Source organism: Aquarana catesbeiana, unplaced genomic scaffold, assembly GCF_042186555.1.
Source record: "Aquarana catesbeiana isolate 2022-GZ unplaced genomic scaffold, ASM4218655v1 unanchor231, whole genome shotgun sequence".
Classification (NCBI taxonomy): domain Eukaryota; kingdom Metazoa; phylum Chordata; class Amphibia; order Anura; family Ranidae; genus Aquarana; species Aquarana catesbeiana.
In genome coordinates this window covers 214,042-229,017 of record NW_027362659.1, presented here as the reverse complement: position 1 = coordinate 229,017, position 14,976 = coordinate 214,042, and the positions used below count along the sequence as shown (strand labels likewise).

At 44.5% G+C, this 14,976-nt stretch overlaps 1 protein-coding gene across 1 annotated transcript in view; it reads left to right on the top strand.

The window, feature by feature from the left end:
- The window catches only part of LOC141121785 (uncharacterized), a 146,411-nt gene that overhangs the window by 79,343 nt on the left and 52,092 nt on the right, over positions 1-14,976 (top strand). The window contains exon 8 of the mRNA XM_073611506.1: positions 3,993-4,490. Coding sequence (XP_073467607.1) covers positions 3,993-4,490 — 498 coding nt within the window. The remainder of the gene's footprint in view (positions 1-3,992; positions 4,491-14,976) is intronic.

Here is a 14,976-nt window from a genome sequence, read left to right as displayed (position 1 = left end):
CAGAGAGCCCAGAAAGTAAGGTTGAAACCCCACCTGGCCGAATGAGGCAGTTTATCCAAAGGATGGATTGAGCCTCTTAGACAAGTTTGAATCGACTTAGTAGTAGGGTGAGGCCAGGTTACAGAAGGTCCTGAATAGGAAGAAGCAGGAAGCTCACTGGGCATAGGCTGGACTGGCATAACTGGTGCAGAGGTCGACTGAATAGCATCGCCAGGTGCAGCTACTACCACAATCGCATCGCAGGGCATAGTGACTGTGGAACTGGTGGACAAGTTAACCTGGCTGTGCGTCCAAGGGAGTCCGGGGGCAGGCAAAGGTAAATGGCCATGCAAACGGGAGTGAATGATCAGCTCAGGTTCACAGGTGGGCTCCTCTTCCAGAGTGCCACACGACCCAGAGCGTGCCTCAGCCCGACTATTGCAGGAGACATCCCAGAAATCACTATATGCAGCGGGAAGAGCAGAAGATACCGGGATGGTGGCAACAGGAGGTTTCTCTTTTGGGGTAACCTTGAGTAGGCAGGAGGAGGAACCCCAAGTCGAGATCTGTCCAGCAGTCCAGTCAACGTGTGGAGAATGGAGCCATAACCAAGGAAGACCTAATATGATAGGAGATGAAGCCTTAGGTAAGACAAGGATATCCACTCCTGATGGAGGCTAAGGCCTCGTCGGACAGAAGGGATATTATATAGGCTACCTTCGCCCGATCGGACAGGAAGTTTTGGGGCTGTAGTTCAAAATTAATTGTGCACTGGCTAAGGAATCACCTGCAAACCCTGGAGTCCCCAGAGAAACGGGCTGGAGCTGGCAGTTGTAATGAATGTGTGGCTGCGATAGGTGCAGCAGCAGATAGTGGTTGAGGTTGTTGAACCGGGGGTCCTAATGAAGCCTGAACCTGTTCAAAACGGGATGCCAAATCCTAACGGAATCGCATCACCTGGGTCTGGTGCGATTCCTGGGTCTCAAGTCTGTGAACTAAGCCCTGCAATGGATCATCTGCAGGTAGTGGCACATCAGCCGGGTCCATGGCTAATAAAACTATCAGGTCACCTGAGACCAGGTGACAGATGCACTCCGTGGAGTCAGGAGTGCACCGCTAAGGTAGTGGACCATAGGACTGATTGCTGCAGATTGAACCCTGGGAGGTTCAAGAGGCAGGTCTACTGGATCACTAACCCAGATCCCACTGGGAGCTGGAGCATAGATTCCCCATAGCGTGGAGTCTAAGAGCCAGCAGGTGTTCACCAGAGCCTCTAGTGGTGAGAATGGACTGCACTGAAGTCTGGCTCCAGGTTGCGGCCCCCCAGGGTGTCACAGCTCACACTCATGGTAGACTACAGGAGAAGAGTTTCTTGTGAAAAATAAGACTACAGGAGAAGAGGAAGGAGGCAGCAGGCTGGAACAAAGGGATAAGCCAAATGTTGGGGCGACAAGCAGACAAGGATAAACTTAACTTGCCAAAGGTCAGGGTCACAAGCAGACAGGGATAGTTGAGAACAGGCCAAAGTCGGTAACTGGAATCAGACGTAGGAAACAAAGCAGGTACACATGAAAGCTAACACACAATGGTTGATCAGCAAGGTTGGCTTGCAATGCCCAGGTTAATATAGTGTTCCTAATTAGAGGCTGGGGTGGAGCTATGCTGAGAGAAGATTATTTAAACAGTCAGGTGAGGGTGGCTGGCCTCTAAAGGTGAACACAGGAGGAAAGGTGAGCTGACAGACACATATTACTCCATAACCATGACACCTGACCAGAGAGGTGAGGAGGATTCTGGGATTCTAACATGATGTTCCTATTGGTTCCTCAATACAGAGATTTCCTCTTGTGAAGTCAAGTGAGCATATGACCATCACAGTGCCTCCATGTGACTCCCTAAAACCTGAGAGACACAACATGCAGAAGATTCTAGAAGTCTCCAAGAAGATGATGGAGCTGCTGACAGGAGAGGTGAGTGGTGCTGGGAATTCTGGGACATTATCCAGTAACAGACAAGGGATGTGTCTGGATGGTGACTGTATCATTGTGTGTGTCAGGTTCCTATAAGGTGTCAGGATGTCACTGTCTATTTCTCCATGGAGGAGTGGGAGTATTTAGAAGGACACAAGGATCTCTACAAGGACGTCATGATGGACAATCAGCCGCCCCTCACATCACCGGGTAAGAGGAGACTTTATTGTAAAGGAGAGAGCAGTATGGAGGGTCCACCTAGATCCCCCATCATCTGATAAACACATAGAAACAATGTATTCAGTCAGAGTGTGTGTTTCCTACAGATGGATCCAATAATGGGAACCCACCAGAGAGATGTCCCCGTCCTCTGTATTCCCGGGATTACACACAGGAAGGTCACACCATCCCTCACTGTTACAAGCCTTTACGATCACTTTAAACAAAAAGTGATAATGGGGGAGGAGTCAATAACCCAATGATGGTTGTCTTCAGGATCAGTCCAGTCTTCATCTTGATTGTTCTACCCCCCATCCTCACTCTTTGACCTCTGACCCGCTGTTATTCATGACTAAATCATGGACTAAATAACAGGGTGGATTTGATTGAAATCACTAGTAAAAAGGCTTGATTTAAATCATAATTTTTAAAGAGTAACTGTCATCTTTGTCCCGCAGCGTTTCCTCCTCTGACTCCCTGTTGACTCAGCAACAGTCCCATTCACTTTATTGGGACAGCTGGTGATGCGGCAGTGACACAACAAGGTGAAGGACGTGGTAGCAGCAGGCGAGTTGATGTCCGCAAACAGGCACTGCCATGTTGGATCTGAAATCACAGGTGCTCTTTAAATGTAAGCACTTATTCTTGCTGGTAGTTTAGAATCTTTAATATTTGCAAACAAAATGAAGGTTTCCTATTTAGAATAATAATCTGTCTGGTTAGCAAAACAGTGATATCAGAACTGATTCAATCATACAGTTTGTAGTGTACATAGATTTGGAAAACAATGGGATAAAGGAATATTCCTGAACTTTGTTTTATCTCATGGTTACTGTAAAATTGCGTGAATGCATCAATGCAGTGCATGTGATCTCAGCTTGGATTCATTTAATGAGTTTACCAAAAATGTAAATATTGCAGAATATACAGCCTCATGCTACATAACTAAGCTCCATTTCATGCTGAATAAGCTAAATTATTAATGTATCTTAAATAGAAAACTATCTTGAGATAGATTTTTACTCCAAAAACGTTTTATTAAAATAAATTTGATATAAAAAAATCTGATTTAAATAAAACAAATCAGATTATTTTTTTAAAACATTGATTTTAATTCACTCTGCTAAATAAGGAAGTGCAGTACTTCTTGTGTTGGGAAGATGGCAATAAGTGATAGAGGGGGTGGGGACACTCATCCTATAATCCCCTCATCACTGTCACTCCTATAAAAGACCGTTCTCGTTGTTTGCCCACTCTCTGACTAAGGTCCATGAATAAAGAAATGAACTGGTAGGAGATCAGAGGACCCATTTACTAGTTACCTTGAGGGTGGAATTGTACGATCCTCCGAGACAAAGCTGCCTGATGTGGGTGGAGTCCTGGTTTAGGGGAACCAATCTGCTCATGTCTAGTAATAATCTTTTTATTTCTATTTTAGTAGATGGACGGGAGATGAGGAAAACCTCAGAGGATTGTCTCACTTTGTCTCCAGACTGTAAAGTAGAAGATGAGGACATCACACAGTATAGTCCAGGAGAAAACCCGACTACCTCAAATGTCCATCCGGCACCACACAGTGTAGATGGACCATCGTATTCCTCTTATTCTGAGGAACCTCAGAGTGTGAGGGACAGTGCCGTCCTTCCAACAGATGAGAGGTTTCCCTGTACTGAGTGCGGGAAGTGTTTCCCTTCTAAATCCAATCTTAATGTGCATAAAACATCTCACCCAGGAGAGAAGCCGTATTCCTGTCCTGAGTGTGGCAAAGGTTTTACAGATAAGTCCAATCTTTACACACATAAGAAATCTCACACGAAGGAGAAGCCATTTTCCTGTCCTGATTGCGGAAAATGTTTTTCTGTGAAGTGCAACCTTAATAGACATCAGACAGTGCACACTGGGGAGAAACCATATTCCTGCCCTGAGTGTGGGAAATGTTTTTCACAGAAGTCAAATCTTTCTATACATCAGAGATTGCACACGGGGGAGAAGCCGTATTGCTGTCCTGAGTGCGGGAAATGTTTTTCATTGAAGTTAAACCTTGAAACACATCAGAGATCTCACACAGGTGAGAAGCCGTATTGCTGTCCTGAGTGCGGGAAATGTTTTGTAATGAAGTCCCATCTTTCCAGACATCAGAAATGGCACACGCGGGAGAAGTCATATTCCTGTCTTGAGTGCGGTAAATGTTTTTCAGATAAGTCCAATCTTTACACACATAAGAGGTCTCACACAGGTGAGAAGCCGTATTCCTGTCCTGAGTGTGGAAAATGTTTTTCACTCAAGTCCCATCTTTCCAGACATCAGAGATCTCACACAGGGGAGAAGCCACTTTCCTGTCCTGAGTGAGGGAATTGTTCCTCACTGAAGTCCTGTCTTCCTGTACATAAGGGAACCCACACAACCCTCGAGGTGTATTAGTGCCTTGAGTGCAGGAAATGTCTTCTATATGAATGTTGCTGGACATCACAGCTCTCATGTGGGGAAGAAGCACACCCTGATATACACCTCAGATATACTCCATGGCTGATCTTCATCATGCAAGAAACAGTTCATCATCATGCAAGAAACAGTTCATAAGGAGATCAGAGATCACCAAAGACATGGATGAAGTGTTGTACTGTGTTGGCCATTGATAGCAGTAGAAAAATAAAAATGGAGTCATTACCTTTCATTGGCTGAGTACATTTTGTGGTGTGGAGACTTAGATGTCTACTTAAACAATTTTTTTTTTTTTAAACGAAAATGAGACGCATTTGCCTAGCTGTGATGAATGTAGGTAGTTTTATTTCATACACCGATTTCCTATAATTGTAATTTCCATCTAGTGGCCATAATGTGTTATTACGTTATTTTTCCTGCTTGAAGTATTTCAAGAAATATACCCCATCGTGGTCACTAGATAGAGCTGCAATCAAGGGAAATGTTAATTAGGTTACTGCCAGAATTAATCATGACTGATTCACACAGAAGGAATGTACATGTACTTTCACCAGGTGAATTGCTGTGGAATTATTTTATGAATAAACCCCTAACTGTCAGGAGACATTTATATACTGTGAAGATGGGAAGTATGTAGCAGATAAATGAATAGACCTCCTAGCAATGTTATTACCAGGCTGCAGCTAGGGTGAGCTCTAATGTATAGAGTGTGACCACAGCAGAGTGATCCCATCTAGCTCACATTAACCCTTTCACTGCCAGAGCTGTTTTTGCATTATTTTTGCACACATGTTAAAATGCAGATTTTGGGCCAGAAGATTAGATAAAACCCCCAAACATATATTTTCTGAAAGCAGAGGCCCTGGAGAGTAAAATGGTGGTAATTGTTAAAGGGGTTGTAAACCCTTGTGTTTTTTCACCTTAATGCATCCTATGTATTAAGGTGAAAAAACGCCTGGCAGTGACCCCCCCCACCCCCCCCCCCCCCCCCCAGCCCTCCACTTGTTTTACTTACCCGAGCCTTGGAATTTCCCACAGCAAGGACGTGCTGTCCCTCTGCCCGGGGTTCTCGGCACTTGATTGGATAGATTGATAGCAGTGCAGCCATTGGCTCCCACTGCTGTCAATCAAATCCAATGACACGGGTGCCGGGGGCGGGGCTGAGTCATCGATTCGGTGGCTGTGGAAGCTGAATGATAGACTCGGGAGCACGCCCGCAAGGTAACTCCCTTGGATAGCGCTTCATCTAGGGGGTTATCCAATGTGGGGAGGAGCCGCGAGAGCCGCCAAGGGACCCCAGAAATCGGTGTTCGGGGCCACTCTGTGCAAAACGAACTGCACAGTGGAGGGTAAGTATTACATGTTTGTTATTTAAAAAAAAAATAATTGAAGCTTTACAATTATTTTAAGGTGTTCCTCGTACACAAATTTCACCTTCAAATCCGGGTTTATTTTCTACTTTTCCCCATTTTCTATGGTGTGATTTTTTTCTACAATACTTTGTTATAATAATGTAACACGTTGTGTATTGTATTGTACACAAATTAATAAAGAATCCGCCTCCACGTTCCAGACAAGTCATTTTCCTGACCAATTGGATTTCTTCCTTTACTAATTCTCATTTTTTATTGCAATCTTGTTAAAAGTAAAATTATAACAAAAAATGTATTAAACGGAAGAAATATTCTGTGTGTTTGTGCATTGATGAAAACCTTTTGTACCCAAAATTGCTCATAGCTGACACTTTAAAAGCCTTTACAGATCATCAGTTTTTAGTTAACCATAAATAATGGCCCAGAGTGCAGTGGTCAGGAACATGTCATATACAGCCCTGTGTATAGAGTGCAGTGGTCAGGAACATGTCATATACAGTCCTGTGTGTAGAGTGCAGTGGTCAGGAACATGTCATATACAGTCCTGTGTGTAGAGTGCAGTGGTCAGGAACATGTCATATACAGTCCTGTGTGTAGAGTGCAGTGGTCAGGAACATGTCATATATAGCCCTATGTATAGACTGCAGTGGTCAGGAACATGTCATATACAGTCCTGTGTGTAGAGTGCAGTGGTCAGGAACATGTCATATACAGTCCTGTGTGTAGACTGCAGTGGTCAGGAACATGTCATATACAGCCCTATGTATAGACTGCAGTGGTCAGGAACATGTCATATACAGCCCTGTGTATAGAGTGCAGTGGTCAGGAACATGTCATATACAGCCCTGTGTATAGAGTGCAGTGGTCAGGAACATGTCATATACAGCCCTGTGTATAGAGTGCAGTGGTCAGGAACATGTCATATACAGCCCTGTGTATAGAGTGCAGTGGTCAGGAACATGTCATATACAGTCCTGTGTATAGAGTACAGTGGTCAGGAGTAGATCATATACAGCCCTGTGTATAGAGTGCAGTGGTCAGGAACATGTCATATACAGTCCTGTGTATAGAGTGCAGTGGTCAGGAACATGTCATATACAGCCCTGTGTATAGAGTGTAGTGGTCAGGAACATGTCATATACAGCCCTGTGTATAGAGTGTGGTGGTCAGGAACATGCATATACAGTCCTGTGTATAGAGTGCAGTGGTCAGGAACATGTCATATACAGTCCTGTGTATAGAGTACAGTGGTCAGGAGTAGATCATATACAACCCTGTGTATAGAGTGCGGTGGTCAGGAACATGTCATATACAGCCCTGTGTATAGAGTGTAGTGGTCAGGAACATGTCATATACAGCCCTGTGTATAGAGTGTGGTGGTCAGGAACATGCATATACAGTCCTGTGTATAGAGTGCGGTGGTCAGGAACATGTCATATACAGCCCTGTGTATAGAGTGTAGTGGTCAGGAACATGTCATATACAGCCCTGTGTATAGAGTGTGGTGGTCAGGAACATGCATATACAGTCCTGTGTATAGAGTGCAGTGGTCAGGAACATGTCATATACAGCCCTGTGTATAGAGTGTAGTGGTCAGGAACATGTCATATACAGCCCTGTATACAGAGTGCAGTGGTAAGGAACATGTCATATACAGCCCTGTGTATAGAGTGCACTGGTCAGGAGTAGATCATATACAGCCCTGTGTAGAGAGAGCACTGGTCAGGAGTAGATCATATTCAGCCCTGTGTAGAGAGTGCGGTGGTCAGAAACATGTAATTTACAGCCCAGCGTATAGATTAGAGTATTAGAACCATGCCAATCATATAGTCACTAGTAGGGATGAACGTTTAACCACTTGCCCACTGGGCACTTAAACCCCCTTCCTAACCAGACCAATTTGCAGATTTCAGCACTTTCACATTTTGAAGTCATGCAACATTGTACCCATATGACATTTTTGTCCTTTTTTTCACACAAATGGAGCTTTCTTTTGGTGGTATTTAATCACCACAGGGTTTTTTATTTTTTGTGCTATAAATTAAGAAACTAAAATTTTTTAAAAAATGCATTTTTCTTCGTTTCTGTTATAATGCTACATATCTTTGGTAAAAATAACCCAAATTAGTGTATATTTTTTAGTCTTTGTGAAGGTTATAGCGTCTACAAGCTATGGTGCAAATCATTGAAAATTGATCACACCTGATGAAAGTAGACAGTCCAAGGTATTTAGTAAGACGCATGATGAGTTTTTAGAAGTTGTAATTTGTTTTCCACAATTCTTTGCAAAATAAAGATTTTTTTCTATTTTTTTCACAAAATTGTCATATTAACAGGTTATTCCTCACACACAGCATATGCATACCACAAATTACACCCTAAAACACATTCTACTACTCCTCCTGAGTATGGGGATACCACATGTGTGAGACTTTTACACAGCCTGGCCACATACAGAAGCCCAACATGCAGGGAGCACCACCAGTTGTTCTAGGGACATAAATTACACATACAATTTCCTGACTACCTATTACACTTTTGTGAGGCACTGATGGGCACTGTAGTGGCATGAATGAGGCATAAATAAGCCAAGTATGGGGATGAATGAGCATGAATGAGCCATGGGTGGGGATGGAGGAGCCATGGGTGGGGATGGATGAGCCGTGGGTGGTGATGGATGGATGAGCCGTGGGTGGGGATGGATGAGCCATGGGTGGGGATGGATGAGCTGTGAGTGGTGATGGATGAATGGATGAGCCATGGATTGGGATGGATGAGATGTGGATGGATGAGCCATGGATGAAAATGAATGACCCATGTATGGGGATGGATGAGCATGAATGAGCCGTGGATGGGGATAACTAAAGGACACAAACCCAAGGTAAGTATAGTAACAAGTCCTATTTGCAATCTCAGAACACCCAATAAAAGGACAGTATGGGACCGGTCTAAACTACGTGCATGTTCACCAATGCCAGGAGGCTGACGGAAAAGATAGGTGAACTAAAGATATTGTTGTACGAGGAGAATTTAGATTTTGTGGGAATTTCAGAGACTTGGTTCAACAGCTCTCATGATTGCCTGGCAACCATTCAAGGGTATTCCCTTTATCACAGGGATAGAGAGGGTAAAAAAGGGGGAGGGGTATGCCTATATATCAAGAATAATGTACAAGTGAATGTGAGAGATGACATCACTAAGGGAGCTAGGGAGGAGGTGGAATCCTTATGGGTAGAGCTCCAAAGGGATGAAGCTAAGGGGAAAATAATACTGGGAGTATGCTATAGGCTCCCTAACCTGAGAGAGGAGGAGAGACGGACCTCCTATTACAATTTGGATTAGCAGCAAGGATGGGAAGTGTCATCATAATGAGAGATTTTAATTATCCACACACAGACTTCCTGCTGAAGGAACTGTGCATTCATCTAAGGCTCGCCAGTTCCTAAATGTCTTGCAGGACAATTTCATGGGTGAGATGATAGATGCACCAACTAGAAACAAAGCGTTACTAGACCTACTGATTACCAACAATACAGACCTGATCACGGATGTGGAAATATGGGGCAATTTAGAAAACAGCGATCACAGGTCAATTAGCTTCAATATAAATCACACAAATAGGGAACATAAGGGGAATACAAAGACACTGAATTTCAAAAGAGTCAACTTCCTTAAACCTTGCCAGAAGATATAAATTGGGATAGAATCTTATGCCGCGTACACACGGTCTGACTTTTCGGCTACAAAAGTCCGACAGCCCGTCCGACAGACTTTCGACGGACTTTTGGCGGACTTGCGGCAGACTTTCTAACGAACGGACTTGCCTACATACGATCACACAAAAGTCCGACGGATTCGTACGTGATGACGTACACCGGACTAAAATAAGGAAGTTGATAGCCAGTAGCCAATAGCTGACCTAGCGTGGGTTTTTGTCCGTCGGACTAGCATACAGACGAGCGGATTTCTGGGTCTGGCTTAGTTACGACGTAAAGATTTGAAGCATGTTTCAAATCTAAAGTCCGTCAGATTTGCGGCTGGAAAAGTCCGCTGAAAGTCCGGGGAAGCCCACACACGATTGGATTGTCAGCCGGCTTTAGTCCGTCGGACTTTTGTAGACGAAAAGTCCGACCGTGTGTACGCGGCATAAGTTACAAAGAACACGGAGGAGACATGGGTTTGCTTTAAGACCATATTAAACAAGGGCATAAACAAACTATATATCTCCCTTGCCACCTGACTATTACACTTCCAGTGCCAGATCTGAGGAAGAACCTATGCAGTTAGGCTCCACCCAGTTATCTGCCCAGGGACACACACGCCAGTGTAACATGGGACTCTGCTTATATTGTGGCCTCAAGGGTCAAATGCTCCATTCATGCCCTACACGTCCGGGAAACTCCAGGACCTAAGTGATTGCGGGGAGGTCACCTTAGGTCTGCTTTCATCTCCCCAGGGGGACAATCGTATACTTTTACCCTCTGTCATTCACTTTGGGACAGGGACTTATGAACTGCTGGCCTTGGTAGATTCTGGAGCCGCTGAGAATTTTATTGATAAGACTCTGATTACCTCTTTGTCCCTGGAAACTCATGCTCTAGATTGCCCAGTCCTCCTGATTTCCGTGGATAATTGGCCTCTCTCACAAGATCTAGTGCTCCAATCCACCAACCCTTTCCAATTACATTTGGGGGCCTTGCATTGGGAGAAGATTTCATGTCTTGTCATTGACTCTGCATCCACTCCTCTGATTCTAGGCCTTCCTTGGCTCCAGAAACACAATCCCGTAATAGACTGGCGAACAGGAAATATTCTGGCTTGGCCCAATCAGTGTAAAAAAAACTGCATCCAGCACCCTGTTGCTACCTGTCAAGTGGAAATGGAACAGATTCCGCTTTGTTATAAGGACTTTCGGGAAGTGTTTTCTAAAGGGATTGCTGATGCTTTACCTCCTCATCGCAGTTATGATTGTCCCTACACCTCCTCGAGGGAGAGTCTTTTGACTGTCTGAGCCAGAGAATCTTGCTTTGCAAGAATACATCCAGGAAAACCTAGCTAAGGGTTTCATCCGTCCCTCCACTTCTCCCGCAGGCGCAGGATGCTTCTTTGCCCCGAAGAAGGATGGGGGACTAAGGCTTTGTGTTGATTACAGAGGTCTAAATAAAATAACTGTTCCCAATTGGTATCCTCTTCCTCTCATCACAGAGTTGTTCTCCCAAATCCAGGCAGCAAAAATCTTCTCCAAACTAGACTTAAGGGGAGCCTATATTCTAGTGCGCATCTGTGCAGGAGATGAATGGAAGACTGCCTTCAACACCAAGGATGGCCATTACGAATGTCTTGGCATGCCTTTCGGTCTCAGGAATGCACCAGCTGTCTTTCAGAACTTTATGAATGACATTTTCCGTGACCTGTTGGGTCGCTTCATGCTTGTATTACTTTGATGATATTTTGATATGCTCTCCCAATCTTGAAACACATCAGAGGCACGTCTGCTCAGTATTGGCCCGATTAAAGGCACTTTCCCTTTTTGTTAAGCCCGAAAAATGCTTATTCCATGTCAAACAAGTACCTTTCCTGGGGTACCTATTCTCTGACAAAGGCCTAACCATGGATCCAGCCAAGATTCAAGCCATTTTAGACTGGGCACCACCTTCTGACCTGAAAGCAATTCAGCGCATCCTGGGCTTTGCAAATTTCTATCGGAAATTCATTAAGAACTTTGCCACCATTGCACATCCCATCACTTCTCTCACCAGGAAGATTCAGACTAAGTTTAAATGAACTACTGAAGCCCAGGCGGCCTTCACTCAGTTGAAGAAAGCCTTTACCTCTGCACCAGTTCTATGCCATCCAGTTCCTGAGCTGCCTCTTATTGTGGAGGTAGATGCATCTGAGGTAGGGGTGGGGGCACTTCTGTCACAAAAAGATCCTGTAAATGCTGCCATCCACCCCTGTGCCTTCCTGTCCCGTAAATATTTCCCAGCAGAGCACAATTATGATATAGGCAACAGAGAACTTTTAGCCATAAAGCTAGCTTTGGAACAATGGAGACATTGGCTGGAGGGAGCTCGCTATCCATTCATAGTTCTGATTGACCACAAAAACCTTGAATACATCCGTTCTGCTAAAAGACTGAACTCACGTCAAGCCAGGTGGTCATTGTTCTTCTCCAGATTTGACTTCACAATTTCTTATTTACCAGGGCCAAAAAACATTAAGGCTGACGCCTTGTCTCACACCACTCTGTAAGATTCCAAGCTTACACAATCATTATGCCCCCCAGAATTCTATACTACATGCAATAGTGCCCCAATTACCCACCCTACAGGGTGTATTTTACATAAATTCCAACATAAATAAATACAAAATTGGTATGCGACATATATGACCAGACTATAATGTCCAAATTCCTGTGCAAAGTATAATGTGCAATAATTGCCAAGATCTCTGTAACATGTGTTATCCGTGACTCTTCGTGACCCCTTCACCACTTTAGTGACAGGAACACCACCACCTGGATTAGCCACTCACCAGATGCCGGATTAAACTGCGCCTTTGGTTCATTTAGTAGGGATAACCACTCCACATACTCCATATTGTTGCTGACCCCAATGCGCTATATAAAGACCATGTCCTCCTCATAAGAAACAGACAACGATCATTGCGCAGTATGTAAAAACTATTTTATTAATGCTAAGTTTAAAAAGAAGACATTACACTCACATTTCCAGGTGCCCATAAGCCGGCACCAAGCTATTCCAGCAGTTGGTAATGGGTGTAGGGATGGCGCCGTGTGAATTCCGTGCCGGCGTGCGATGCAAGCCTCGTTTACAGCCGGCTTATGCTTCAGCCCTCGCTTTCGCCTAGCGCAGAAGTGACGTATTGCCGTGACGAAAATCTCCCAGCAGCCTAGAGGCGAGGGCTGAAGCACAAGCCGGCTGTAAACGAGACTTGCACCGCACGCCGGCACGGAATTCACACAGCGCCATCCCTACACCCATTACCAACTGCTGGAATAGCTTGGTGCCGGCTTATGGGCACCTGGAAATGTAAGTGTAATGTCTTCTTTTTAAACTTAGCATTCATAAAATAGTTTTTACATACTGCGCAATGATCGTTGTCTGTTTCTCATGAGGAGGACATGGTCTATATATAGCGCATTGGGGTCAGCAACAATACGGAGTATGTGGAGTGGTTATCCCTACTAAATGAACCAAAGGCGCAGTTTAACTGGCATCTGGTGAGTGGCTAATCCAGGTGTGGTGTTCCTGTCACTAAAGTGGTGAAGGGGTCACGAAGAGTCACGGATAACACATGTTACAGAGATCTTGGCAATTATTGCACATTGCACAGGAATTTGGACATTATAGTCTGGTCATATATGTCACATACCAATTTTGTATTTATTTATGTTGGAATTTATGTAAAATACACCCTGTAGGGTGGGTAATTGGGGCACTATTGCATGTAGTATAGAATTCTGGGGGGCATAATGATTGTGTAAGCTTGGAATCTTACAGAGTGGTGTGTTTTAAGTAGAGTAGCGCAGCTTTTTATCAGCTTCTCCTCCTCCGCTTCCTCCACAACCCATTATCTCTAAGGTTAGGATTTTGGCTTTCACCCAGACTGACATCTCTGAGGCCTTGTTACCTGCACAGGCTGAAGCCCCTCCCTCTACTCCCTCTGGTATGCTTTTTGTGCCCCTGGCTCTTCGTTTGCAGGTACATGCATCAAAACCTGCAGCACATCCAGGGTTTAGGCAAACTTTTGAGATTATCTCTCGGAACCTCTGGTGGCCATCGATTAGGCAGGATGTGTTAGCCTTCATTCAGGCCTGTGAAGTTTGTGCCAGAAGCAAGAGCAGTACCTCTAAGCCCCCGGTCTCCTATGTCCTCTACCAATACCTACCTGTCCCTGGACCCATTTATCTATGGACTTTATTACTGACTTAGCTCCGTCCCAGGGATGTTCCACGATCTGGGTGGTGGTAGACAGGTTCAGTAAAATGGCCCACTTTGTTCCGCTTCCGAAACTTCCATCTGCTAAAGAACTGGGATCTTTATTCATTAAACATGTTTTCAGGCTCCATGAGGCACCAATTAACATTGTCTCAGACCGTGGCTCAGTTTATAGCCCATGTTTTGGAAGGCCCTTTGCTCTCAGCTGGGGATTAAGTTATCGTATTCTTCAGCATATCTTCCTGAGACAAATGGCCAAACAGAAAAGACTAATCAGACTCTAAAGAAGATGGTACGCTGTCTGATGGCCAATGATGAGGTGGAGTGAGTCAACATCCTTCCATGGGCAGAGTTTGCCTTTAATAATTGTGCCAGCACATCTACAGGGACCTCTCCTTTCTTCTGTGTTTACGGGTTGCATCTTCGTGTGTGCTCCTTTGATCTTCCACCCTCTGATGTTCCAGATGCCAACACCACGATTGAAAATTTCTCCAAAATCTGGTCCGATGTTAATCGTGCTATTTCTCGCTCTGTGCAGGCTTTTAAGAAAATGGCTGACAAGAGGCACTCAAAGGCACCAGGATATAAAGTTGGTGACAAAGTGTGGATATCATCTAGGAATCTGTCCCTGCATATTCCATCTAAAAAACTTGGCCCAAAATTCATCGTGTCCTATGAAATTTTGGAGATTGTTAATCCTGTGTCCTATAGATTAAAACTTCCCCCATCCATGCGCATTCAACTGTCTTTCATGTTTAATTGTTAAAACCTGTTCATTCCAGCCTTCAAGTAAATGAACATTCTTGATTCCAGACGAGTACGCAATTCCTTACAATATCTCGTCCATTGGAAAGGTTTCGGCCCAGAGGATCGATCTTGGGTCCCAGCTCATGATCTTCATGCTGACCGACTAAAGAAGAAGTTCCATCTTTGTTATCCAAGTAAGCCTGGGGGTGCAGGAGCAACCCTTCCAGAAACGGGGGGTACTGTCAGTACTAGGATCCCTTTAAGACCCAGCACAACTCACCTGGC